Raw genomic sequence first — 27,670 nt, 5'->3', positions numbered from 1 at the left:
TCTGCCATTAAGAGCCCTGGGAGAGCCCCTCTTCCCTGTCTCAGAAGATAGAATGAACATGGATCGGGCGATGACCTCATCATCAGTCCCCAAGGCAGTGGCCGAATGTTGTCACCAGTCTGTGACAACAGTTCTGAACTGTCGAATTCTGCATAACAAACACTGCCTGCCTCCTAACCATTTCTTTTGGGCCTAGGCCTGAGCCAGGCATTGGGGACATGCAGAAGACCAAGTTAGGGCCTCATCCTCAAGGCGCAGACACACATTGGGGAATGCGATTCAGAAAACTATCTTCCACAGGCCTGTAGAAGCAGGACCTGAGGGGTGACAAGGCAGGAAGCCATGTGAGGGAGCATCGTCGGGGCCTGACAGTGAGACGGAGGGGACGCAGGGGAACTCAGGAACGATAAGGAAGTAGACACCGACGCCCCAGAGCCGTGGGTCGCCAGAATGTCTGTGTGTCACAGCCTCCCCTTTTGAGTGTGATTAAACTCCTCTCACCCCCTAGGGATTCATGGAAGACGAAGGGCGGCAGCGGACCACCAAGTACATCTCCTGCGTGTTCGCGGAGGAGAGCGACCTGAGCCGGCAGTATGAAAGGGAGAAAGCCCGGAGCGAGCTGCTGACCACAGTGAGCTTGGCCTCGGTGCCGGAGGAGTCGCTCCTGCCCGAAGGAGAGGACACTTTCCTCTCTGAGTCGGACAGCGAGGAGGAGGGCGGCAGCAGCGGCAGCAGGAGGAGAGGCAAAGGGTCACAGGCAGACGTGAGATCCTCCAGCGTCGGTCTCGGCACCCAGCCTCATCACTCCACCCCCACCAAGGGTACTGGGCTCTCTCGGGGCAGGGGCGGGGGTGCGCCCTCGGTCTGAGCTATGCTAATCCTGCCTTGCTCCGGGTGTCTTCAGAAAGCAGCCTGTTGGGTTCAGCAGACACAGGAGGATGTCCTTGGTGCCGTCCTAATTCGGGACCTGTTGGTGTCATATGCATCCCATCATCATAAATTTAGAGGATACAGTCCTGTGGTCTATCTCCTTTCTGCTCGCTGTTCTTGCTATTCGAGGGATGGAATTTTATAAATGTCCTTTCCCTCCAACAACTTGAGAACCTCTTAAGTGTTCAGTTTAGTTATAGAAGACTTATTTTTAAACATACGAAGGTGGTGCTGATGACAGATTTGCAAATCTGATATCCAACTAAGAAAGGGGCGCCATGCTGCTTGCTTGGTCCACTCCCCTCATCTTTAAACTGACCAAATGGACTCCTTTGGCCTGTGTGGGTCAATCTGGTCTGGCTGCTGAGTGAAAATCCCTTTCACGCCCCCCCTTGACGTGGCCACAGTTCACTCATTCTGCTCCTGCCCTCCGCCGCAGGTGGCTGGAAGGTGAACTTACACCCGTTGAAGAAGCAGCCGTCTTCCTCCCCGGGAGCTGCCGACGAGAAAGCCTGCTGGAACTCTGTCACCGGGGACGGCCTCCTGGACACTAGCAGCTCCTCAGACCCCAGCGTGCCCTTTGGCTCCAGCTGCTTGGAGAGTAACAGTGGCGACATAGCCGTGATCGAAGAGGTCAGGCTTGAAAACCCAAAGGTGAGAGCTCATGGCGGGCGGACATCAGCCTCATCAATTCTGTGCTTAAGAATCACAACAGCAACAACAGAATCAAAAAGCACCAGATGCCAAGCGCCTGCTCCGTGGCAGGCTGTGGACCTGTGCTCCCTGGGGAGTAAGGAATTGCTCATTTACATACCACCTGCATGCAGCGTTGCCCTAGCAGAAATCACCTGCCCTATTATTTATAGAGTTTTTAATTTCCAACAACTTACTCTTTTTACTTAAACTTATTTTGCAGGGAAAATTTGTAGGACCAGTTTAGATCAGTGGATCTACTCTGGGTCCATTTTGCCCCCCAGGGGACATTTGGCAATGTCTGGAGACATTTTTAATTGTCACAACTGGGAGTAGATGGTCCTACTCTCATCTAGTAGGGAGAGGCCAGGGATGTAGTTAAACAACCTAGAGTGTGCAGGACAGCCCACCACAGAGAATTATCCAGCCCAAAGTGTCAACAGTGCCAGGGCCAAGAAACCCTGATTTAGATGAAAGGCCAGTGTCATCACTGTAAAAAGAAGGTAAACCATAAAGTGGAAGTAATGAAAATAAAACTACATTAGTACATTTTAGCCAGATACTATTGTATGTCAGAAGGTTAAAGATTCAGTTGAATCAAACCAGTACTTTTTCATTGGTGTAATTAGACGAATTAAGAGACAGTTGACACAGGAACTCCTTTTTCATTATGTGATTCAGTTCACTGCCCTTTGTCACCTTACGTGCCTCAGATACTGCTGGAGGTGCCTCCTGCACTTTAGAAACACAGGGTCAGAGGAGGAGACACTCAGGACAGGACAGACCTGTGATCAGGGTGGCTTTTGATGCTGTCACTGGTGTTTTGTTCAGGCTTCACAGCAGCTCTGTAAGACACCTGTCAGCTCTGGTCCAGGAGGAGGGGAGTGTTGGGCCTAGGGACTGAGTGACGTGCCTGCTCCGTTCACCGCACAGTGAGGAAGAACCCACATGTGCGGAGCTCCCACGCCGTGCTTGCTTCTCCCTTTCCGCACGGAGGCCTGTGCTTCCGTTCTCTCCCTGTAGCAGAAGTGATGGGGGGTGGGGTGAGGAAGGTTTTCTGTGGCTTTTTCTAGAACCTTTTGGCCCCATCCTATTGGTTGGATGCCATAACTCCTCGTTATCAAGACATGATTGGTATTGTCTAACTGAAGAACCTGGGCTGCCAGGCAGATCCCACCTGCTTTCTCTGCTCGCCCACCTCTGTGCTTTCTAATCAGGTCCTGTGCTTCCCTCCAGGTTCTGGAACTCCTGTTGGCTTTCTGCCTAGCTCAGCCCTTTCTTTTCCTCTTAAAAATCTGTCCCCACAGTAATGACAGGATGTTTCGCATACCTGCTAAGAGGAGGGGCATGAACTATACTATCTGCAGGTCCCTTGGCAAGGCATGTTTTTCTTCCTTTCTCCAGCAGCCCCGTGAAAGTGGCCACATTTACGCCTGTGCTTCTCCTCCAAATGTTTGCTTTGAAATGCAAGCAAGAGCAAAGGTCTTTCTGCCCCTCTTGGGCCCCTTCTTGAATCTTTGAATATTTCACACCTCAGGCTCTTCTGGCTGCATAAAAGAACTATGCCTCCTTGGAAGCCAGCAAAAGGCAGGGGAATGATCTGTTGTGACACCGACAACGAGGAGCCTCCTCCAGTCCAGTCGGTTCTCATTCTCCTGAAAGCTCCGCTCCAGCAAAACAGGCCCTGGGCTGCCATGTGGTGCTGATTTGTGTCAGGTGGTTTGCAAGGAACCTGTTAGAGTTGAGATTTCCTTTCTGGTCAGGATGCACTTTTTGTCTGTACTATTTTTGATCTGTGAGCTGATGGAACAAGTTCATTTAAGCTCCTAGAAGACAGAAAGGAGCCATGGAGAACAGTGGGCATTTTGGCAGGGACAAGAGGAGAACACTGATCTTTCTCCTCCCTTTGTCTTTTTCTCACTGCTCATCCTCGGGTACCCAGGGCAGCCTGTTCTGAACTCAGAAGCCTGCCTCTGCATCTGCCTTTTGTTCTCAGAGAGGCTGGCTGCCCAGGCTTTCCGGATTTGGAGTCGGAAGCCCATGAGGCAGAGCCTGTCCTGGCACATAGTTACTTCCCCTCACTGAGCCCTGGTTTCCTCTTCCATAAAATGGGAACTGTAATAATAAGGTGGTTGCGAGTTTTTGATGAAAAAGCGTAATAGAATGACTGACATGGAGTCATCCTTAGCATGTCGGTTTTTTCCCTTCTGTTGCAGAACCAAAAAATAATAATAATAATTGAATGACTGCTTTCTCCTGCTTCAGTTCTGAAACCATCTGATCTTCATAAATTTCCAGGATCCTCTGCTGACAGATGTCTTTGCCATTTTAAAGCATTGAAATAGTGGGGTGCTGGAATCCTGTTGGGGAAATAGTCTTCCTGACTTCCTTCTTAAAGCATGTGTGCAGAAATTCCACAAAGAGGGAAAGTGCGCCTGCAGGAGTGGTCCCTGGCCCCCGAAGCGTGCTGAGCCCCTTGCATTCTTGTGTTTTTGGTCCCTGTTCTAGGAGAGTAGCAGTTCCCAGAAGACTGGGAAGCACGGCCCGGGCCAAGACAAACCCCATGAAACTTACCGACTGCTGAAACGCAGGAATCTGATCATAGAAGCTGTCACCAACCTCCGCTTAATCGAGAGCTTATTCACGTAAGGGGTAGTTCGTCTCTCTTGCACTAATAACAAATCTCATGCTGATTAGTCATCACAGGCACAGAAATGACCAAGAGGCATTTGAGTCTCTCTTCCCCTATGTAGATTCTTATAGTATCCCTTTGTGGTAGAAAGGATTTACTTTGTTCTAATGATCTGACAAGTGTAGACATTGAGGAATATCAAGACACTCGACAGGGAGAGGTGATTGAACAAGAACTAGGAGTCCTGGGGGAAGTACACGTGCTTTCTCCTTGCTTGGAAATTTAGTGGTAGTGAAGGGGTCAGAAGAAACTTAGGCAGGTAATAGCATCGGCTAATAATCTTACATGAAAGCGAAAACAGAAGAGACACAAGAGAACTTCTGCATCTGGGGCGCCCCTGTTCTTACAGAGGCTCCGCACTCTGGCTTGGCCCTTCTGGCGTTACCACCGCCTCCTGGGCAGCATCTTCATGGTTTCCAAGGCACCCAGTGTGAAAACCACTCGACTGTAAGAAGCCTTAACTTTAGTCAAGGGCGTGACTTCTCTAACTAGGTGATGGGGAGGCCATCTGCAGATACTGCTGCCGAGGGCCCCTCTTCTCTGCAGGGAGGGGTTTGGCTGTGTGTTCCTAATGTCCCTTCTGGCCCTGTCATTCTGATCAGTGATCTAGAAGCATCACCATACTGACTCAGTAAGATCTAGAAATAAGATAAATGAGGAGAGGAATCAATAAGAGCTTCTGAATTGAGAATGTCGACGGTGGTAAACTGGAACATTTCTCACTGGGTGTTAAAGTAACTTGGAGACTTAGTAAAGACAGATTTCCATCGTGGTGTTTAGTTTCATGGCCATTATTATCACAAGTCATGTGATCTCTTTAGTTCCTGGTGGAAAGCTCAGAATGTGAATGTGTTGTAAACGGTGGGTGGTCTTTAGCTAACTACCTCAAAGAGATGATCTTACTTCCTCAAGAAGTCAACCGTTCAAGGGTGAACCCCACCTCGAATTCTTCCCTCGTTTCTCCTGGACACCAGTAGGCATGTCTCAGTCGCATTGGGTGAGAAAGGCCTCCATGCTGAGACCGGAGATACTAACTGCTTGTTCTGTGATGCCCCAGGATTCAGAAAATGATCATGGATCAGGAGAAGCAAGAAGGCGTGTCTACCAAGTGCTGTAAGAAGTCCATTGTCCGCCTGGTGCGGAACCTGTCTGAAGAAGGGCTCCTAAGGCTGTATCGGACGACGGTTATTCAAGATGGCATCAAGAAGAAGGTAACCACAGGCTCTCTGATGCCCGCAGAGCCAGCTGGGTGCTGCTGGACACTTTCTTATCTGGCTTCTCATATCCTTGTTACGTCTCAGTCGTTCCTTTGTTGTCAGTAACTCAGAATTTCCCATTATGCCTCCTAATTTGGGGATCAGGGGTCATCCTAACTTTCTGGGGAAGCTGGAAACAGGAAAAAGGTAATCATGTGCTTGGATCTTAGAGCAGCACGTACAGCCCAAGGCAGGTGTCCAGCCCTGCAGCCTGCCTTGAAAGAGGAGGAAAAGTGAGGCATACGTTCGACTAAGTAGTGTGGGGAGAAATTAAGCAACATTTAGGAGGTGGAAAATTTAGACTGAGCAGCAAGAACATTTTCCACAGAGATCTGAGGAAACATATCCCAGAGGATATGATACCAGACACTCAATTAGGATGCGTTGCTGGGGTTATCCAATGGGGAACAATATATCTCTTCTATCTCAATTTATTTGTTTCTGTAAAATTTAAAGTTTGAGACCATTCCCATAGCAACCATAGCTCAACGGCTTTGCATTTAATTCAAGGCATAAATTTTTCAGGGTCAGAGTAATTTGAGAGCCCAGCTGGGCATTGGGACCAAAGGACAGTCAGTTATAATTTCCTGACCTTTTTTCTGAATGCATTTTAAATCTCTACCTTAAGAAAGCTCTGCTTTGATGTTTTGTTTTCTTAATAAAATAGCAAGGTCATTTCTGTTGTTTTACTTTATCGTATTTATTGAGACATTTGAAATTTGAAAAATAGGGCAATACAAAAAACGACTTAAGAAATACAGTTTCTACCATTTCTAGTTGGCAGTGCTTATCAGTTTCTATGTCTTCTAGAAATCCCCTTGACCTTGCTCCTCTCCCATCCCCAGCCAGCCTGCCACTCATCCCCTTGAAGGACAAAAAGCCCCAGCCCATCAGCTGCAACGCCTCTGATTTCCATTGATCTTCACAGAGCAGGTCTTTTGGACGGACACCCCTCTCAGGGCAGGAACTGAGGGCAAGGAAATCTCTCCCGGTATAGGAGTGGAGAGGGGCGGTCCGTCCAAGGTATCCACTGTGTCTCCAGCTCCTGTTTGGCTCCATATCCACCAGGCAGTATGGGAGGGACCAGGCCAGGGGTGGGGGTGGGGAGTGAGTGCCATAGGTAGAAGCTGAGGATCACGCAACCTCAAAGATGTAGGCGCCGAGTTCCAGGGGGCTCCTTGCCATAGGTACTACTATAGTGGTACCCCATTTTTCCAGCTGGAAAGGGCTGCAGCATTATACATTCACCTCCAGAATAAGCGTAAGTGTCTCAACAGCACTTTGGTGTTTGGAGTCCAAGCTGCCGCAGGCGCCTCCTTTTTTCCTGGAGCTGCTGGCCGGTGATGCTGTGCATCAGCATCAGCCTTTGCCTTGGCTCCTGCATCTGGCCGCCCCGTCCATTGGGTCTTTGGGAAGTTGGCTGGGCCATTTGGCTTTGGAAGGTGGGGAAATAGGAATGTTTTGTATGTGCACTGTGCTTTTAAATTCTCTGAGTGTTGCCTAACTATATCTCATTCGAGCCTCACAAGACCATAAAAAAGTTGGCAGAGCATGGGAGAGGGGTCCCCATTTCATAAATGAGGAGCAGAAGAGTCTGGGCCAGGCGGCCTTTTGGGGTTTCCATCTAGGCGTTTCTGCCTGTTCCCCGAGGTCTACCATCTCTCAGGCCATTTGGGGCAGGAAGCCTGCTGACCGGAGTTACCACTGAGAAAGCCTTACCTCGCTCTCTCCTGCCAATGACAGAGGGGCCTCCAGGGTCCCAGGCCGTCATGTCTGCCATCTTCTACACAGCTGTCACACACCCTTCTGCTCAGTTCCACCAAGTTCTTTCCATTTGTCATCCTAGTTATCTCTCCTGAAATGATAACCACTCCAAGTGTTCAGCTTCAGTACCTCGGAAAAGGTAAAACAACAAAAGCAGCTCTAAATCCTCTGCCGGTTTATTTAGAAGCGCGCCTGGCGGGAGTCCCAGGACGGCACTGTCAGTGAGGGGAGATTAATGAAAGCCGCTTACCTTTTCCAGATGGAAGCCCTCAGGATTCGCAAGCAACTGTGGGGAATTTTCAGATAGCAGGAGTGGGGCGTTGGCCCCCCAGGTAGATGCTGAGACCAGTGGGCCGTGACACCCCAGTGAGGGTACTGCAGGGAAAACCGTTTTATTCCCAGGCCAGAATTCCTCTCCTCAGCAAAGTAGCCCATTACTAATGGCAGCTCAATCACTTGAGGGATTTTGATGCCAGAAACAGAGGCCAGCTGTTCAGCAATGCACTTTGCTTGTCTCTTAATACTTTTGGAAATGTCAGTGAAAACAGGTGTAACCAGTGCTCCACTGGGAGCCAAGTTGTGGAGCTCAGCCCCCCACAGCTCTTCCCCTGCCCTTTGGGACACTGCCCCTTCTCTGCAGGTGGATCTGGTGGTGCACCCGTCCATGGACCAGAACGACCCCCTGGTGAGAAGCGCCATCGAGCAGGTTCGTTTCAGGATCTCCAATTCAAGCACAGCAAACAGGCAAGTGGCAGCACCCACGAGAGTTCAGTGAAGCTGCCTGGGTCTCTGTCTTATTCTGAAAGCCGTTTTCACCGAAGCCCTTGGTTTATTCTTGTGTGAGATTAGTGAGTTCATTGGTATGGGGTTTGTGGTCCATGATCCTCTAGTCTAACGTGGATCAGTTTCTGGATTCCTTAAGAAAGAGAAAATCTTCACATTCGTAATTCTATTCTAATTGTGGACACAGCAATTAGTGAAACTTGTTCAGTCTCATAATGGCTCAAACTGATTCTAGTTGCCTCTCTGAGGTCTTCTCTAATTCAGCTCATAAGCCATCCAATGGACTGAGAGAAAACTTAGAGGTGGGAGAGAATTATTAGCTGAGTTTAAACCAAAGGTGGCCGAAAGGTGAGCAGAGGCCGAGATCTGGCCTGTAGACATGAGTCTGTGTGGCCTGCCAGGCTTTGGCCACAGGTTCTCTGAGTCAGATGTCAGTTAACTCCCTAATTTCTGGCATGAGAGTGTCAGAGGACCTACAGGTCACCACAGTCCTCACCATCCCCCATTGTCTAGTGACCTGACACTTTTTATTTATTTTATTTATTTATATCAGCTCCTACAGGCAGTTGAATTTCAAACCTCAGAACAAATGGCTTCATCTGATTCATGAAGACAGACCCTGTCCTTTCTCTCAGTCCTTGATTTTCCCAGCATAGTATTGGTCTTGTATTTGGACTGCAGGGTTAAAGCGCCCCAGCCTTCAGTGCCTCAAGGGGAGGCTGAAGAAGAAAGTCAAGGAAAAGAGGACCCAAGCGGATCAGGAGACTCCCAGCCAAATGCTTCCTCTAAATCAGAAAGCGGACGGGTGAAAAAAACTGATGAGAAAATGGGCATAACCCAGCTTAAGAATTACAACCCTGTTGTAGGTAAAAATCAGCTTCTTGTCAATGTCTGATTATGTTTCATTTGTTGTTTGCATGATGCTCTTTGAGTTGCTTAGTATGTTACATTTGAGCACAAGGCTGCAGTCAGAGAATCAGGTCTGAATTACTGGCTGGGTTATGTGGGACTGGTCACATGACCTCCACCAGCATCAATTTCCCTACCTGCAAGATGGGAATGATTCTTGCCCAGCATACCTCACAAGACTTTTGCAAGACTCTGATTAAATTATGCTAAATCCCAACATGAGAAATTAGTCACAAAAATTAACTCCTGCTGACTATCCTTGGGCCGGAATAGTCTATAAGCCACAGAAAATCTCTACCTCTCTTGACCCCACAAGCTTTATGGTAGTTACAGCCATTGGCAAGTTTGAGCATTCATAAAATTTTCCCAGAGTCAAAGATCTAACAGAAACAACTCCTTCCTCATCCCACCCCCCAACCCCCCGCCCCTGCAAGCCACTCTGTTCCAACGTGTGCCAGGCAAGTATGATGGCAGGGCTTTATAATCAGGTGCTTTGCTCCTCTCTGGGTCATAAATGTGACTGTTGGTGGGGAGGACAAAGGTGACTTACCAGGACATAGGCCCTGTCGGTCAGAAAATGTCCAGTTATGGAACGCAGCAGACTTGGGGATTCCAGGCAGAAGAGGCCATTTGTGTGACTTCCCTTTCTGAAGGCTATAGTCATGCAAGCATGGCCTTTACTCTCAAGGTTTCACAGAAAGTCCAGACTGACAGAGAAACATGAGCATGAGTGTATGGCGCTGAATAGCACATGCATTCGCATAAACAAAAGGCAGCGAGCATGGTCGTCAGGCCACTCATGACTGGAAGGAAGGGCCTCTGGTCACTTGTTCTTAATGCCCTGTTCCTGTGTCTCCATCATCTCTCACATCTCTCTCACTGGGGAAAGCCAGGGAACACTGTGTTTGAATAAACAAAGAAATAAACTACTTGAAAATACCTAGATTTTGGAATATCTGGCACAGCCCCCATCAAGCCAGGGGTCCTGTGGGTCTGTCAGGCCCTCCATGGTGGCTCCCTTCCCCATTATACTCTGGCTCTTCTCCCACGCTGTCTTCCTTCCTTGGCCACCCTGTCACTCTGGCCTCCTGGCCCTTCCTTGAATGTGCGAGGTGCACACACGTCTCCGGCACCTTCCATTTGCCCTGGGATGCACAGCCCCAGGTCTCAGCGTTCCCACCCTGCCCCTGCCATCACTGACTTGAGGACCGTCCTCAAGGTCTCTGTTTAAAAATATAGCCCCCCTCGCCCTCCCTTTTTTGCTTTATTTTCTACACCAGCTATTCCATCCAATGTATTATTATAGGTATTTTGTTATTGTCTGCCTTTTCCGGCTAGAAAGTAACTTCCATGAGAATAAGAACATTTACTATCTCCCTGGCCCCTGGACATGGTGGCACTAGGTAGTTTTTAAATAAATTGAACCGATTTGAATCCAGGATTTTTCAAGCACTGCCCTCCCCCTTTCTTGCCTCAGTTCCCGGACTTGGGCGTTCTCTAGGGTTTCTGCCCAAAATGCCTCGCCTGCGGGTAGTCCACATGTTTCTGTGGTACCTGATCTACGGGCATCCTGCCAGCAACACGGTGGAGAAGCTGGGCGTCAGCAGTGAAAGAAGAATGGGAAAGCAAGGACTCGGCAGGACGGGAGCTCCACCGTCCTCCGGAAGTTGTTTGGAGGCCTCCTCTGACATGCCACCTCAGGACAGCCAAGATGGAGCCGTCTGGGAGGCGGAAGTGGAGCTCGCCACAGAGACAGGTGAGATGCCCCAGGGCAGGCAAGCAACAGTGGGATCTAGAGGGAACTGAACTGGCTGAATCCTTACACTGGCTTGATCAAAATAAAGACGCAATCCAAACTTTCTAAACCTCTAGGCTTCCTGTCTGACAAGGAGAGTTTTGCCCAAGTTTGTGGTAAAAGGGGACCAGGACCTAATAGGAGGTGATATCACTATTATGACGCGGACCCTGTTTCTGATTTTCTCCTAGTATATGTGGACGAAGCCTCATGGACGCGCTATATTCCTCCCATCCCATTCCACAGAGACTTTGGCTTCGGCTGGGCTCTTGTCAGCGACATTCTCCTCTGCCTGCCCCTCTCTATCTTCGTCCAAATTGTACAAGTCAGCTACAAGGTATTGGTGACTCCAAGGCTATAACAGGGGCTAGTCCCTCAGCTCTAGGCGAAAACTTTTAACACTTGTAATTGTCTGGATGGATGGATGGATGGATGGATGGATGGATGGATGGGTGAATGGATGGATGGATAGGATAGGATAGGATAGGATAGGATAGGATAGGATAGGATAGGATAGATAGTAGGTCAAAGAAAATGCTTCGAAGACTTGTTTTCTAGATAGATCAATCAGAAGACAGATGACAGACAATTATGGTATAATGATAAAATATGTTTTTAGAAATTTGGTAAATACAGAAAAAGGAGAAAATAGAAATTACCATAAATATTACCCATAACTTCATCACTCAGAGAGCTATTGCTGCTAGTGTTTTTGGTACATTTTCTTCTAGTCTTTTTTCCCTATACCATGTTTTTGCATGTGTATATATATGCAAAATCTCCCTTTTTTTAAAAAAAACTGAATCGAAACTACACTATAGTTACTCTTTTATTATCTGTTCTTTCTACTGAATAATGTATTTTCCACATCATTAAGTACATTTATAGTATTCCTTCTTATGCACATACCCTAATTTATTTAACCAATATTTTATTCTTGGACATTAAGTTCTAGTTTTTGGCATTACAAATGGCATGTGATGAATACCTTTTGGTAGACATGTTTGTGGGAAACTCCAAAATCTTTAGGGTAAGCATAAAAATAGAATCACTGGTTTCATCTTTTTTTTTAATATAAATGAATATATTCCCATATCATCCCCCAGAAATGTTATAGCAATTTGTGTGCCCACCGACAGCATATGAGGGCACCTGTTTATTGCACCCAGCTGTGTGGCAGATGGTCTGGAAAGGAGGGGTGACAAGACTGAAAGCAGACATGTGGGAGGCTTGGGGGGCAGGAAGGAGGAGGCACTATCACCATGAGGCCAATGGGCAGGTTCAGAGAGGCCGCAGCCCAGAAAATAGTGATTTTCTTTTCATGATTCTCGCAATCCACCCTGGCCTTGAGGGTGAGCTGAACCTGAAAAATCACCTCTTAGGTAGACAACCTTGAAGAGTTTCTGAACGACCCTCTGAAGAAGCACACGCTGATTCGTTTTCTCCCTAGGCCCGTCCGGCAGCAGCTTCTGTACAAGAGGTGAGGTCCCTAACGCTGACGCAGAGTGGCTGAGTCCCAGCAAGCCCCTAGAAGTTAGGGTTCTGAATCATTAGAGACCAAGAGGAGGAAAGGTTTCTGCTTTGCCTGTGGTAAAGACTCAGGGTGTTATTAATTCAGTCACCTGTGAGCCTTCTAGATAAATAAAGCCCAGGGGCAAATGAAGTAAATTTTATTAAGTTCAAGATTATTTTAAAGTAAAATCCGCTGATAAAGACTGCAAGTATTGGCATGGTTATGTCCTTTTGTTACTTTTATTTTCTAAATCAAACCCCTAGTGTGGATCAGTGCTCCATTGTTGGGTGAGAAAAGGGGGTTTCTGAGCCTCAGTCCAGTGCAGGCCCAAGGCCAGTCCTCCAGGTTCCACCAGGTAGAAGAGGGAAGAATAAGCGAGGCACATTCCTGGCCACAGGTGCACACCCCCTGATGACAGACAGCCAAGAGTGTGTGCGATTGGAACCCGCCCCTCCCTTCTGTTTTCCAGACGGTACATTTTTTCGGTAGTGGAGAACCTTCAGAGGCTGTGCTACATGGGGCTGCTACAGTTTGGTCCCACAGAAAAGTTTCAGGATAAAGATCAGGTAATACCTTTCAAGCCCAAATGAAGGTAGTCCTGACTGTTAAACACGGTTTCCAGACAGCTGCCCCAATACTCTCTTCTCGCCCCACCATGTCTCTCTCGTAGGTCTTCATTTTCTTGAAGAAAAATGCAGTCATCGTTGACACCACCATCTGTGACCCACATTACAACCTTGCCCACAGCAGCCGGCCCTTTGAAAGGCGTCTTTACGTCCTGAACTCAATGCAGGACGTGGAAAACTACTGGTTCGACCTGCAGTGCGTCTGCCTCAACACCCCTTTAGGTACCGTCTGTTTTCGCTGTTTTCCCTGCTATCTGCAGGATAACTGGAATTGCAGCTGGAAGAGATGAGCAGGCGCCTCGTGATTTCAGGCTGCTCAACAGAGGCCTAGGGTGTCCTTGGGGCTCCCTTTGAAAAGAGAGTAGTGGGCCTTAAGTGGGGAGGGCTCCCAGCCTGTAAGCCCCATTTAGTCCAAGCAGCCCCACTTGGCCTTTATTCATTTCTTTATTCAGTAGGTGTATACTGAACACCTGTGTGTGTCATTTCCTGTGCCTGGCCATGAGCAGTGAGAACACACCCCATTTCTGCCTTCATGAGACTGTATTCTCGTGGAGACACACAGAGATGCATGTGCACATGCGCGCGCACGCACGCGCACACACACACACACACACACACACACAGAAGGACATAGATCCAGAATGCAATGCGTGCTGAGGACGAAATAAACAAGATGGCACACAGGGTGATGAGTCAAGGGCATTGGAACGGGGTGGGCAAGAGCAGAAATGAGGAAACATTTGAGCTGAAGTCTAGAGATTGAGGCCGAGCCAGCCATGCCCAGAGCTGGAGAAGAGCAGGAGGAAGGGCAAGTGCAAAGGCCCCAAGCGTGGCTGGAGAAGCAGAAGAGGCCAGTGTGGGTGGGAAAGGTGGTGGCAGCTGAGATTGAGAAGTGGGCGGGACCCAGACGCTGGGGGCCTCGCAGGGCATGGTAAAGAATCCGAGTTTGTTCTGAGAGCAGTGAGAAGCCACTAGATGGTTGTAAGCAAGGAGTAATGAGGTTGCTTTTGTCTTTCAAAGCTCACCCTGACTGCTGCATGGAGAACAGACTGAGAGACACAAGAGTAGAAGCAAAGAGGCCAGTTAGGGGCTGTGACTTGGGTCGGAGAGATGTCCTCTGGCTACAGTGATGGAGAGGGGGCAGGTTGGCAGGTAGTGGGAGGAAGAACTGACAGACTTGCCCGTGGGTGGGGGAGTCGGGCTTTGGGTGAGGCTTTTGCTTGTGCAGTTTGTCCCCTGACCCGTGCTCATCTCTCAAGGGGCCACACACATTTCAAGCGTCACCTCTTCAAGAAAGCCTTCCCAGCACCTTTACTGTTGTCAACTCGTTTCATTCTGTGAATACCTTGAGCACAGGAAATTTGCCTTTCACTCCTGTGGTGGCTCAAAGTGCCTGGTATACAGTCAGTGTCCATAACCATTTACCAAGTGACTAGAGGGCAGTTGGAGGCTGGAGTCAGTCCAGCGCGCTTTCCTTGAGGCCGGTTTCCATCTGGTCTTTCCTCGCCACTTCTACCGGGAGAACAAGGGTGCATGTTTTATTTGCACCTAGGAGAGGAATCTTTAATGGGTCCAGACAAATTTTAGAACAGATCCTCTGCATTCATTAGTGAACTAGGCTTTTGCCGGTTCTGATTTTAAAAGTGCCCTAATCTCCCTACATTTTACACCTAGATAAAAATTTGTGAGCCAGTATGTTATTTTCACCAAAGTTTTTCAGGCTTGACAGTTGGCAAATTTCCATCCCTTTTTAGCGTTCATGAGCAGAAATGTAAGAGGCTTATTGAGTCCATTAATCAGGCCCGATTGTCCCTTCATTCAGCAAACATTTGAGGCGTTCTAGCCCAAGGACTGAGAGACAAGCATCGTAATAAGACGTGAGCATCCTTTAAAGCAGGGGTTCTGGGACAGGAATGTGCGTGCGCAGCTCCGGGAGCCTGCTGAAATGTGGATTACTGGGCCCTGTCCAGAGCTGTGGTTTCAGCACACCTGGGGTTGGCCTAAACTTGCATTCTAACAAGCAGCGTGTGGCATGACCTCAGGCAAGCTCTTTGTCACCTCCCGAACCTCCTTTTCTTCATTTATAAACGGGGAACACCACCACCACCTTATAGGCTGAGGCAAACCTTGACCGAGATGTCCTGTAAAGCTCCGGCTGAGTGGTGGGGGACTGGCCTCCCCTCATGGCACCTCCCTGCACCCAGCCAAAATTTCCAGATGAGCAAGTTTTGAGAAGGTCTTTGATAGTCTGCAATTATCATAACCTTCCTTTGCTTTACTCAAGGAACAGTTGTAATTGTATTTTATATCTTCTTACAAGAAACGTAATTTTCTTTATGGTGGAATAACTGAACATAGTTGCTCAAGTAAATGAATGCACCTCTCGGGCACTCAGGAAACATCTGGCTGCCCCTGGCTGCTCCCAGGGAAACTGTGACACTGCATCAGACTGTCCGTCCAGATCCCTGCTGACCCTGATCCCCGCAGCCGCAGCCAAGGGCAGTCGGTCTCGGTTATCGCTTCCTCTGCGCTGGCGCATGACATCACCTGCTGACCGTGGAAGGCGCGGCTCCCCTCTGCTCGTGACGCCGGGTGCCTGCTTGCCCTCCCACCTTATGCAGTTTGGCCTGAGTACAGACCCTTCTCTCAGGTTCACCCACCAATGTTCAGTTCTCTTCTTTTGTTCCCTCTGACACCTGCTGTAAGGCATTTTGTGCGGAGGCCCTTCCAGTTTCAGACCCTCTCCTCTGGTGGGGGGAGCCTCGTCACAGGGAACCCACTCTTCTCTGGCCACCCAGCAGCACACTGTGGCCGGAACCGCAGCAGGAGGGTGTCATCGGGGGGCTTGTGTTCGGTCTTCCAGGTGTGGTGCGCTACCCGCGTGTCAGGAGGAACAGCAGCCCGGATCGGGGCAGTGATGAGGAGGGCAGTCTGCAGAAGGAGCAGGAGAGCGCCATCGACAAGCACAACCTGGAGCGCAAGTGTGCCATGATGGAGTACACCACGTGCGTCCCTGGCCCCGGACAGCGTTGTCGTGGTGCTTGTCCCCCAGGCTCCGGCTCCTCCATTTCAGGCTTCGGGCGTCAGACCGGGTCGGCCTGAGTTGCCAATATGGAGGCTGCAAATTGGTGGCCGACGGCCACATCAGACTCCGGCCATACCGTAGCTAGCCCACATATTGTTTAAAAAAATGGATCAGTTGCCAGAATTCAAAACTTGAGAATTTTACATTAAAATCTGGGGTTTTGACAAGTTCTTCTATCTGTCAGGTATTTTTCTGGGAAGGTGAAAGTTACGAAAAATGCTCCCACTCACTCCTTTGGCCCCGTTTCTGTTTATTTCCCACCTCTCAGGGGCAGCCGTGAGGTCGTAGACGAAGGCTTGATCCCTGGAGATGGGCTTGGTGCTGCTGGGCTCGATTCCAGTTTCTACGGACACCTAAAGCGTAACTGGATCTGGACCAGCTATATTATAAACAAGGCCAAAAAGGTGGGCTTCTGAGGACTGGTCATCTCCTCCCCGGGCCACCACCCCAGGGGGCTGCCGTCACTGCTCATCTTCCTGTCCCTTTCCCCACTCACAGTTTCTGAACTGGTTACACCAAAACTGACCAGAGACACAAATATTTACTTCCATATGTATAGAAGGTGCATCAGACCCCTTAAATATCTGCCTGGACTGTTTTGGTTTTTTTTCTAATGGATTTTAAATTATTCCATGACATGGACAGGTATTCCTTTTTAAAGAAGGAACAAAGAGAGTCTCTGAGACCAAGGCAGTATGAGAGAGCGTGCGTGTGCAGTAAGAAAGTGGCTGCACGGGAGAACCCCACGCCCCGAAGCACGCTGCCAGCTTCCTGGCAGTTGGCACACAGCCGTCCTTGGCCTCCCCGTCACACTCACGTGCCTCCATGCATTTACGGCCCGGGGCTCCTGGGGCCTCGTGAAACCTCATGGTTCACTCCAGGGCCGACCTTACCTTTTAGGAGAACACCACTTCGGAGAATGGTCTCACGGTGAGGCTCCAGTCGTTCCTGTCCAAGCACCCGTTGCCCCTCGGTGCCGGAGGTATGTGGGCTAGAGTCCCCCCCCCCCCCCAAATAGACACGGTACCAGCCCAGGGCCAACATGACCGCCACACGTTTCCCTCAGTGTCTGGCCTTCGCGGAGCTCAGTTCGAAACACTTATCTCTTGTGATGATTTCTAGGCAATGGCAGGCTGAATATCTGGGGAGAATCCAGAGCAGTGTCCGAGCTCTGTGCTGACAGGGACGAGCAGTTTGAGGTGGACAAGGAGCCCACGCTGGACAGGAACCGGAGAGTGAGGGGTGGGAAGAGCCAGAAGCGGAAACGGCTGAAGAAGGACCCTGGAAAGAAGATCAAAAGAAAGAAAAAAGGTTATGTGGTGATTGTTTGCATCTGCTCAGCCTTGTCTTCGCACCTTCCGCTTAGGGCACAGCAGTGTCCCGGGCCAGAGCCGAGCCCCCGACTTGGGTCTCCACTTTCCAGGTCCAGCTGGCAGGCAGAGATCTTGAACTTCCGAAATGTTTTCCCCTGCCTTCTCTTTGTATTTCATAGACCCTTTCACTTAGTGATGCCCTCAGTCAGATTTCTAATTTCATCTCAACTCAAAACACCTTAGCAGAAATCCTCAGTAAAATCCTCATCATAACCAAAATTTTTTTATTCTTTTGGTTAACCTTTTAATATCTGCATTTATGCTAATCAGGCCAAAATTCAAGGCTTGTTATATTTTTAAACTAGAGGAAAACAAGAGTCATTAATGCCTGCAGAATCTCCTCTGATCTCATGAAGCCCTCAGGTGTGGTGCCTTTTCGATTGCCATTTTGGATTCTTCACCTGGGCAGATCTATAGTGAAGGAGGAGAGGAGGGCAGTGAGGAGACCAGTACCTCTTAGACCACTTTGTGTATCACCTAAGCGGTCTGTGTGTTTTAACAGTGGTGTGTTAGCTTGCTATTTCAGAAAACAGAACGTTTAAACGGGACCCTGTTTTTAGTGGCTCCTGTGGCGAGTACGCATAACCCATAGCCTTGCATCAGTTGAAATGACCCCTCAGTTTAGCCTATCCAGATATGTGTCAGATCAGTTTGGCTCACAAAGACCCAAATTCATTATAAGGAAAATACAGTGGTGCTGGTGGCACTTTGAATCTACATTTTCCTGCCCTACTTTTCTTCTGCCTTAATTTGGGAGAAGCTCACTAAACAGTGTTTTGGAATTGGCAGTAGCTTATGGTGTCTACCTCATGAAACTCCCCCCCATCAGTATCTCCCCTGAAAAGAACAGACTTGGGCAAAACTAGTGGTTACGACCTCAAGCTCAAATTCTTTGTCTGCTACTTAGTTGTGTGACTTTGGGCAAGTTGCTGGATTTTGCTGTTTCAGATTCCTCTTCTCACAAGATTGTTGCAAAGTATTATTCTAATTATAAATTAATGTACCTAAAAAGCTCAAACCAGTGTTTGGCACATAGTAAATATTCTGTAATGTTAACAACTACTACTCTTTATTTAGTAGCTACACTGTGTCAGATGCTGCACTGGGTGTTTTATGCCCAGTCTCATTCAGTCCTTAAGGCAGCCCTGTAGGATAAGCCTTGTCCCCATGGTGCACCAGAGTTCACACACCATATCTGAGGTCACAGAGCAGGGAAACAGTAGGAGCCCAACCATTCAGCCCTGAGCATGTTCCACAAGCTTCTGTGAAGGCGTCTTCAAAGGGCTTGGCACCACAGTAAGGATTGAAGATTGGCAGATAACTAACATGAGGCTGCATTCAGATTGCCCAGCCCATCACTGTGAAATTCCACCACAGCGATGATGAAAAGGTCTAAAAAAAAAAAAAAATCAAGGAGGACTGTCTTTTGTGGTTAGTTTGTATGGCTTCCAATACAATGAGATTTTGATAACTGAGACCCTTGGTCAAATCTTACTCGCTGGGTAGGGACCCTTCACCTCTCCAGAGAGACAGCTCCAAGCAAGTTGTTAGAGGCTCCCTCCCTTCTCCCCTTGGTGTTCTTAGAAGAGCTCCCAGAAGAAAAAAGCAAAAGGCTGCGTTACCACGATGAGGCCGACCAGAGCGCCCTGCAGAGGATGACCCGGCTGCGTGTCACCTGGTCCATGCAGGAAGACGGACTGCTCATGCTCTGCCGAATTGCCAGCAACGTCCTCAACACCAAGGTACTCTGCCCCCTGGCCCCCTCCTCCTCCCAGCCTCCAGCCAGCTCACTTGCTTGTCCCTCTCGGGGAGCTCTTTCCTGTTCCACCCGTGCAGGGGGGCCACTCACCTCACCTACTCCTCTCAACCCCTGGGAAAAGCATTTCCCAGTATCCTACAAACTAACACCACTCCCATTTTTGCATGTTTCTTTCCAGACTTCAGCTAATACATGTGAATCTTCTCCTGGCTGCAGGCAAAGCAGTCCAAGGCTATTCTCTCTTCATCAGGAATCTAACCCGGTCCCGCTCCCCTCCCCCCCACCCTCACATGCCTGAAAAACTCCAATTTCTCTTTTAGTAACTGTTTATCATCTCTGGAAAGGCTTCATTGATCCTGCCAAATGGGAGTAATTACTGTGTTCTCACTCTCTGCCTTGGATGTACACTTTTCATGCTGCTCCTGTTGCCCCTGGCATCTCTTGGCCCTCTGGAGTGAGTCTTTCTCAAGGCGCAGCAACTTATTTGTTTTCATTGCTGCAGCCCCTAGCATGGTGCCTGCCACGCAGTAACCTCTCAGTTGGTATTTACAGAGTGAGTGTGGAACAGTGCAGTGGCCTCTGCCTGGCTCTCCTGCTTTCTCGCAGTTCACGCCCCCATGTTTAACCCCACAGTTCCCACACCCGTGTGTCTTCCTGAACCCCGGGGGGTGCGGAGGGACTTGCTCCCTGTCTAGCAAACTCTCCCCCTTCCTCTGATGTCACTGTCTCCAAGAAGGTTCCACAGCCCTAGTTCATCTCCTCGCCATGTTCCGCAGAGCAGCCTCAGTGACTTCTAGTCTGTCCATTCTTGCCACCTTTGCTGTTCGTATCTCCTCAGTTTGCAGCAAGGCATGGGGAGAGCAGTCCGGGTGAGCGAATGCCCCGTCTAACTGGTTTACAGAAGGCACCAGGAGGCTGAGCTCGGCCATTGTCCGGTCTAGGTCCCCTCGCATGAAATAATGCTTCCAAGTAGAGCGGGTGAGGCAGCTTCCAAAGAGCCCTGTTGGTGTTTTCTGCTGTCAGCCGTGCAGCCAGAGAAGCGCCCTCACGGTCCTGTGTCAGGATGTTCTTTGCCTGCAGGCTCAATAGATCCCTTTTCTTGGCCATTTTCTCAGATTCTCTCACGCCTCTGCCCCTTCCTAAATCTAACCCTGTCTCTTTTCCAAGGAAGACCCTGAAGGTGACTTTTGCTGTCCCCAGTTTCTGTTTCTTGCCTCCACCCACCTTCGATGCAGCTGGAGAAGCCAGGAAAGTCCTGCATGTTCAGGGTCAGCAGACCCTCCACTCACTCACTTGAACTTACACCATATTCTTAGGCCACTTCATTCCAGGGCTATAAGAAAATGACCTTGTCATCAAGGCCCTTCCTTATCTCGGCTCTGCCTTCCTGCGTGTGACCAAGGGTGTTCTCCTGAGTCTGCTAATTCAGCACATTCTGTCTCTACTGACGTAACATTCAAGCACAATATGCAGAATGTTTCTGAGCATACATAACATATAATGAAGCCTGTAAAACCCTCTCACGTTTTATATACTCACAGCCTCTGCTCGCGTGCTGCCCTTCCAGTCAGTCCTCCCCAGCAACTCCGAGCATTCTTCTCCCACAGGACTCTGAGGACTTGTCTTTTTCCTCCCTGCCCAGCACCTCGGTCAGTGCCAGGCATATCATCAATGCCAAGTTAATGTGATCGAGTAAACACACGAGGTGGCAGCTCGGACTGTGTACTCACTAAGGAGGGTACACAGAACATATTTTTCACCCCCCTTTGTGTCCATGACCCATGACATGGGCTCCGAGGATGCTGATTTCCCGTCTTGGCTCTGCGTTTGGTGCAGGTGAAGGGCCCGTTCGTCCCCTGGCAGGTCGTGCGGGACATTTTGCACGCCACCTTTGAAGAGTCTTTGGATAAAACATCTCATTCGGTCGGACGAAGAGCTCGCTACATAATCAAAAACCCACAAGCCTATCTGAACTATAAGTAAGCCTTATTTGAATTTCCTAATTCCATGGCAGGGTTAATCCAGTGCTTCTAGTTCATTCTTTGCTCTTCTCTATCCCATTTGCTCAAGGGTCCAGTGTGAAATCTAGATAGGGCTCTGAGTTGTGCCTCAGCACACCAGCCTTCTGTCTCAGGCTGGTGCTTACTAGTGAGATTGTCCTTGGTTTATTGAGGGGGCTGCGTGTGCTTCTGGGCACTTTCTTGGGCAAGGCGTTATTTAGACATTAGGACAGCCTTGTGAAAGGGCCTATTATCCTTTGTTACAGATAAAGAAGCAGAGGCCAAGCAGGTTAGGTGACTTACTGAATATCACGTATATAGCATGTAGAGGCAGAGGCATCTGCCGACTTTCACTACTGTTTTCAGCACTCCAGAGCAGCTCTTGATATCTCCGTATTAGTGCCATACCTCACTCCAGGAACAAGCTAGACAGGACCAGGGTCATCGGACCAAATGCACTCAGCTGTGTCCTCAGCAGGGCTGAGTGTTCCCTAAGAGTTTCCCGCCTATGGCCTGGTATGTGTGCTGACGGCAGCTGGCTGGGAGTCACAAAACATTCCCCTCTGGTTTATCTTTTGCCAGCGAGGCTGCCCACCCGCCCATCCCCACCCCATCACCCACAGGGCCCAGGCAAAAAGCTGTCATCAGCCTCATCGGATTCTTCCCCAGCTGCTCCACAGGTGTGGGCTTAAGTTGGGGGGACCAGAGAGCATCCAAGTGTTGGGGGACGTGCCCAAGTGTACAACTAGAAATAGAGCCAGGAGAGGACTCTGGCAGGATCATTTATAATATACTTTCACACAACTGGTCATTCGTGCCGTGGGTCAGTAGGAGAGCTTGGGTTTATTCTGTGCCGTGGGCTGCCTGCAGTCAGCCAGACTGTAAAGAAATCAGCCCAGATCTGGACTGCTGAGGAAACAGCTCTAGCCAGAGTTTCTCATCCTCAGCCCTGGGGACATCTGGGACCAGATAATTCTCTGCTGTGGGGCTGTCCTGTGCACTGTAGGATGTTTAGCAGCATGCCTGCCTCTACCCACTAGATGCCAGTAGCACCCCCCATGTGACACCCAGCTGTCTCCAGATGTCCCCTGGGGGGCCAGGTTGCCCCAGCTGAGAACCATTAGGTTACACATACCAAGGGACCTTCCCATGTGAAACCACTGTCCCCTGTGTATGGAATCTTAAACCTTTCTATCTGAAAGGGTCCTGATCGCCTGGTCTAAATGCCTCTTTGTTCAGAGTAGAAATAGTCCCAGGGAGAGGCAAGTCAGCCAGGGTGACAGTGAGCTGGCAGTGAGGTGAAATGTGGAGCACGCAGGGCTACGGAGAGAGCAGGCCTGGGTCTCCATCTGCACTGCAGCTCAGAGCCACGGCACCTGGACGGGTGGGTGTTCACCTGCTCAGAGGCTGTTTCCTCGCCTGCCAACAGGATAATACCAATAATAACCGCACCTCCCACCCCTGCCCCGGCCCTTGGCACACGTGTGACCTCAGGGGTTCCTTTACCTCACCGCGCTATACAATGGAATGACAGTCTGCTGTGTAAGCCCTTTATGAAGGTGAAGTGCCCAGCTCATAAGAGCCCAGCAGACTCCATTGCCTTTCCCTCTAATTCCTTTTGGGCAAGTCAGGCTCTCCTTACATCCCGTAGAGAAGGAGGTTTGTGGAGTAGACAAATAGTGCTTTGGAGGAAGTTAATGCTCTTGACAACAAAAAGCACCAGTGCCTGTATAATATTTTTCGATTTATAATACACTTTCACACAAGTCTCATTTGGTCCTGGCCAAGTCCCTGTGAGGGCAGGTGGGAGTGGACTGGTCCCAGCTGACACGTGGAGGATGGAAGCTCAGAGAAGCCAAGGTGTAACGTGTGAGCAGTAGCAGGCCCGCTTCCAGTCAGGTTTGGCCGAGCCCAAACCCTTCATTTTTAAAAGCTGTAATCACACAACAGGTGTATAAGTAAATCACAGTTCGTGGTGAGTCAAAGCCAGAGATCTTCTTTTGGTTCTGGGCGTGGACATCACGCCAATTTCTGCCCGCGTTTGGTCTCTGCAGGGTGTGCCTGGCCGAGGTATACCAGGATAAGGCCCTCGTTGGAGATTTTATGAATCGAAAACATGACTATGAAGATCCAAAGGTAGGCCATGTGCGGTGGCTGGGCTCGGCCTGCTCGGGAGGCAGGGGCTTCTAGGTTCTGGTCCCGGTACTATGGGTCTCAAGGTGCTTCTGCTGTTCTTACAAACATGGGCTTTTTCCTGCTTGTTTGGGAAATTGACCTGTCGGTTCTTTGGCTTTGGACCTCATTTGATCTGGCTCCAGCTTTAGTTTTTAAAGATGATTAGAATTTGACATGCTGCTTTGCAATGCTGCTGTTCCTTGGGCCTATTTTGTTAAGACAATAGGGAAGCTCAAGTTGCAAACAGCTTGACTTCCTGAAAAGCTAGCGGATTGAGTATGAAACCCTTTCTGAGTTTTCTGTCCAGGCGAGGCTGAGACTGTGGCTATAAAGGAAGGGAGCTGTCTTTCCAGACCCAGACGTCTCTGCTCCTCAGCTCAGAGTCCACTGAGTCACACGTTGAGCTACAGTCGGTCCCCACTATGTGTGTGTCAGACATATGCCAGGCCAATCGAAAGAAAGATCCAGCCCTTCCCTGAGGGAGCCACAGGGCAGTGGGACAGGCGCGGAGTAGATGAGCTCTGCAGAACAGTGCAGCCACCCTGAGAGGGGAGAGCACAGGCCCGCCGAGGTCACGGAGGGAGCACCAGGAGTGCTTGTAATGCAAGTGACAGACAAAACAACCTCACAGGGGCTGAGGCTTTGTTTTCTCACATGCCAAGCAGTGCAGAAGTAGGCAGTCCTGGGTGTGTGAGGCAAAGCAAAGATACCGTCGAGGACCCAGGCTCATTCTACCACTGTACCTCTGGTCCCTAGCAGTTAGTTGTCCATCCTCATGCCAGTCGCCTCATGGTTGCTGGTTGACTGCTGGAGTTCAGGTCCTCACAGCAGAATCTGGGGGCTGGAAGAAGTGGGGAGAGGGGCTGCACTGAGCCCAGTGGGCCCTTACATCAGGGAGGGGACAGCCCTTCTCAGAAGCCCCTGAACTTGCCATCACTGCCTTAGACCCAGCCCGACTCATCCATCCTGATTCATCCAGTTGGGCTGGCGTGCTTCCTCCCCAAACCAAGGCAGGGCTAGCTCCACTCCTCAGAAAGAGAGGGATGAAGGAAGTAGGCGACCAGCAGCATCGACTACAGAGGGCTCTTAAAGGTGTCAGCACTGAATCCAGATTCCTTAGACAGGGGACCAGCTGAGGCAAAGACCGTGAAGGAAGGGGGAGTGAGGTGACCCATGGGTGTGGTGTTGGGAGGGCCACAGAGAGAGACAATAGGGAGGGAGGTGGGTTCATCCTGTGTTGGACACATGGTCAGTTTGCTGGCCACACCCTGGAAGAGAGACTGGAGGTGTGAGAGTGGAGGTAGTAGGGCAGTGAGGAGCCTGCATTGTGATCCAGGTCTGGACTGGGCTGGTGGCGGTGCGGGTGTACAGGAGTGGACCGATTTGGGTACCACAATTGAGTGAGGGGGTGGAGGAGAGGAAGGAGGTAAACTTGCAAAGGGTGAGCCAGGGAGGAACAGACCTGGGAGGAGAGAGGTGACGGGAACACAAGCCTGCTAATGGGGGCACGTGGTGGACATTCAGGGAGTGTGCAGGAGAGTTCCGGTCTTCTCATCTGGGGCTTGGGGGGAGGGCTGGCGGTGCAGGTGTGAGGGCTCTCAGCGTGCTCTTTGGCATCAGGTGCTCCAGGAGCGCCTATGTTGCAACCTCACAGGGCCTGAGCATCCGTCTCCTTCCCAGGTGGACTCGGTGGGCTGGGGGCGGGGGGCAGGGTGCAGGAAAGCAGAAGAGGCAGCACTTCTCGGTCAGCATTTCTGAGAGGTCACTGCCACCAGAGTTTGTTACAAGATTTTTGTTTTTTTGTTTTGTCTAGTTTTTTTGGTGTATGTTAGCGAGACCCTTCAGGGAGAGAAAGGGCTTAACATATCATTCTCTCATATTAAAAGGTTTGTGCCAAGGAATTTAAAGAATTCGTGGAAAAGCTTAAAGAGAAGTTTAGTTCATCCCTGAAGAATCCTAACCTTGAAATCCCAGACACACTGCAAGAGTTGTTTGCCAGGTAAGGTTCTTCTGGGAGGTTCTGTGTGATTCTAGTGGGACAAAAGGAAAAGTTACCAACTGGGATGGCCACGGTGTCTACCCTGATAACAGGCCCACCTGGCCCTGCAGCTAACCCTGCTGCATCTCCTGACTCTGGACCACCTCACCCCGTCTCACTGAAACTCAAAAGTGAGGAGGACGCTCCCATCCCCAGCCACCCAGACGCTCCTCTTCATTCTCCCACGCAGGCCTGCCGCTGCCTTCGCTGAGGCTTTCTCAGGTGCTTGCTGTGCTTTTGCTAAGACTGTGCATTTTACTTACGGGCAAACTGAGATGAAAGTAACTTGCCCAAGGTTACAGTGCTTATGAGCAATAGGGTCAGGATTTGAACTTTGGTAGGTCTGACTCAAGAGTCCCAGCCCTTCCAGCTCAACGATTCAGCATCTGAAGTCAGACGTTCTTGGGTTTGAGCACAGAACCCTGTGAAATTTTAAAATCTTGTGTTCTGTGAACCAGGCCTGTTTCCTCTGTTTAATCACAGTGCGAATTTTCTCTCTTCACCATCCTCATCCAGACAGCCCCTCTAGCCACCTTATTTCTGAATTCCTTCCTGTACGGAGATGACACCTATTGCCCTGTTCCTGTGTGTGACCTGTGCAATGCCTTTGCATTTAGCCCTTCGCGTTTCCGTTGGAGAGCTCATTCTTTCATTTGTTCAGCAAATAATTTATGTGGTGCCAGCTGTATGCCAGGCCTAAAGAGCAATTCATAGTCCTTCTCAGAGTTGACAGCCTTTAGCTGTTTGGGGGGTTGTGGTTTTGTTAATGGCAGTAAACTGTTCCCCAGATTCCCTAATGGCACAGTTTTTATTCGATCATAAAAATGTTTCACATGTCCTGTTCACCCATCTGTAACTTGTATCCCCACATATTTTCAGTGAAGTGATGGAACAACTTTTAGTTTTAAAAAGAAGACAGTTAAAGTAAAGATTTTTAAAGGAGAGTTCATGAACCATTCAGAACAGGGGTCCCCATCCCCCTGGCCACAGACCGGTACTGGTCTGTGGCCTGTTAGGAACCAGGCCACACAGCAGGAGGTGAGTGGAAGTGAGCGAGGGAAGCTTCATCTGTGTTGGCGGCCGCTCCCCAGCGCTGGCATCCCCACCTCAGCGCCACCTCGGATCATCAGGCGTTAGGTTCTCATAAGAGCGCCGGTCCCTAGTGCCAGGAAGGGTGGAGACCGCTGAGAGAGAAAAGTTCCAGATACAACAATTTAACACTAAATTTGACCTTGACCATTCTGAGAGGCAAGGCAAAAAAGAAAATGGTTCCAAATATTTCCTTGTTTGACTAAAAATAGTTCACTTGTTTTTCTGAAATGGTGCTTTTTCTTGCTACTGAATTTTAAGAGGAATTTACTTACTATTGCAAAGATGAATTTTGACTTCAGTTTTATAGAAACCAAAGAAATGGCTTACAAATAAATGGCCATGTTTTCTGAAAAGTAGTTCTACAATTTATTCTTGTGGTTATTCGCTTGGTATGAACACAGTAAAGCATTACATGAAGCTCAAGAAAAAAAAAAAAAGGGAAAATAACCCGTAATTTCAATACCTATTTCTCTTTGGGGGTATTTTCTTCCAGTCTTCAGTCTTGTGCATGTTTTTGATCATTATAAGCCCACAATTTTATATCCTCTTCCCTCAAAGATTAACAGCAGCTCCCCACCTGTACGCATTTTCCCATACTGCTTCATAATTGTCAGTAAGTAAACATCCCTTGTTTTCTCAACCCTCATTTTTTTTAACGTACTCATTTTGTTGGACGAAACACAGCATTTTCTCATTTTACATGTTTGAATTTTAGTGAGTTTAACATTTTATTCAACATTTCAGTCAATAAATGGTGGTCTTACGCATGGACATGGACATGGACAATGGACTAGTGGTTACCAGAGGGTGGGGGGAAGGAGGGAAGAAGATGGGGGGATGGGGGTTGAAATAATTTCTTCAATTAAATAAATAAATATTGTTTTAAAAAAATAAAATAAATCGCAGTCTTGAGCGAGCTGCAGCTCTGTTAGGTCAACTTTGTCGCACTGGAATGCTCTTTTTTTTGTTTTCTTACACAGATACCGAGTTCTGGCGATTGGAGACGAGAAAGATCAGATCAGAAAGGAGGATGAACTTAACAGGCAAGGACTGGCATCCCAAGTTCCTTTCCCTCAGCCGCTTGATTGGGTGGCCTGCAGCCTAGCACAGGGGTCATCTAGGGCCAGATCCAGCCTGCCGCCTGCTTTTGTAAATAAAGTTTTAGTGGAATGCAGCCACACCCATTC

General features: G+C 49.3%; 1 protein-coding gene across 1 annotated transcript in view; it reads left to right on the top strand.

Moving 5' to 3' along the window:
• GTF3C1 (general transcription factor IIIC subunit 1) overlaps positions 1-27,670 on the top strand; it is a 68,065-nt gene that overhangs the window by 28,993 nt on the left and 11,402 nt on the right. The window contains exons 9-28 of the mRNA XM_016136785.2: positions 509-821; positions 1,370-1,584; positions 4,132-4,268; positions 5,373-5,526; positions 7,976-8,079; positions 8,800-8,984; positions 10,505-10,783; positions 11,014-11,159; positions 12,205-12,302; positions 12,805-12,901; positions 13,006-13,183; positions 15,825-15,966; positions 16,315-16,450; positions 16,947-17,028; positions 17,169-17,357; positions 19,004-19,161; positions 21,015-21,157; positions 23,233-23,314; positions 25,240-25,352; positions 27,464-27,526. Of these exons, the coding sequence (XP_015992271.2) occupies positions 509-821; positions 1,370-1,584; positions 4,132-4,268; positions 5,373-5,526; positions 7,976-8,079; positions 8,800-8,984; positions 10,505-10,783; positions 11,014-11,159; positions 12,205-12,302; positions 12,805-12,901; positions 13,006-13,183; positions 15,825-15,966; positions 16,315-16,450; positions 16,947-17,028; positions 17,169-17,357; positions 19,004-19,161; positions 21,015-21,157; positions 23,233-23,314; positions 25,240-25,352; positions 27,464-27,526 (3,014 nt within the window). The remainder of the gene's footprint in view (positions 1-508; positions 822-1,369; positions 1,585-4,131; positions 4,269-5,372; positions 5,527-7,975; positions 8,080-8,799; positions 8,985-10,504; positions 10,784-11,013; positions 11,160-12,204; positions 12,303-12,804; positions 12,902-13,005; positions 13,184-15,824; positions 15,967-16,314; positions 16,451-16,946; positions 17,029-17,168; positions 17,358-19,003; positions 19,162-21,014; positions 21,158-23,232; positions 23,315-25,239; positions 25,353-27,463; positions 27,527-27,670) is intronic.

This window comes from Rousettus aegyptiacus, unplaced genomic scaffold (assembly GCF_014176215.1).
Source record: "Rousettus aegyptiacus isolate mRouAeg1 unplaced genomic scaffold, mRouAeg1.p scaffold_m13_p_8, whole genome shotgun sequence".
Taxonomy (NCBI): domain Eukaryota; kingdom Metazoa; phylum Chordata; class Mammalia; order Chiroptera; family Pteropodidae; genus Rousettus; species Rousettus aegyptiacus.
This window is presented reverse-complemented; position numbering and strand designations above follow the sequence as displayed.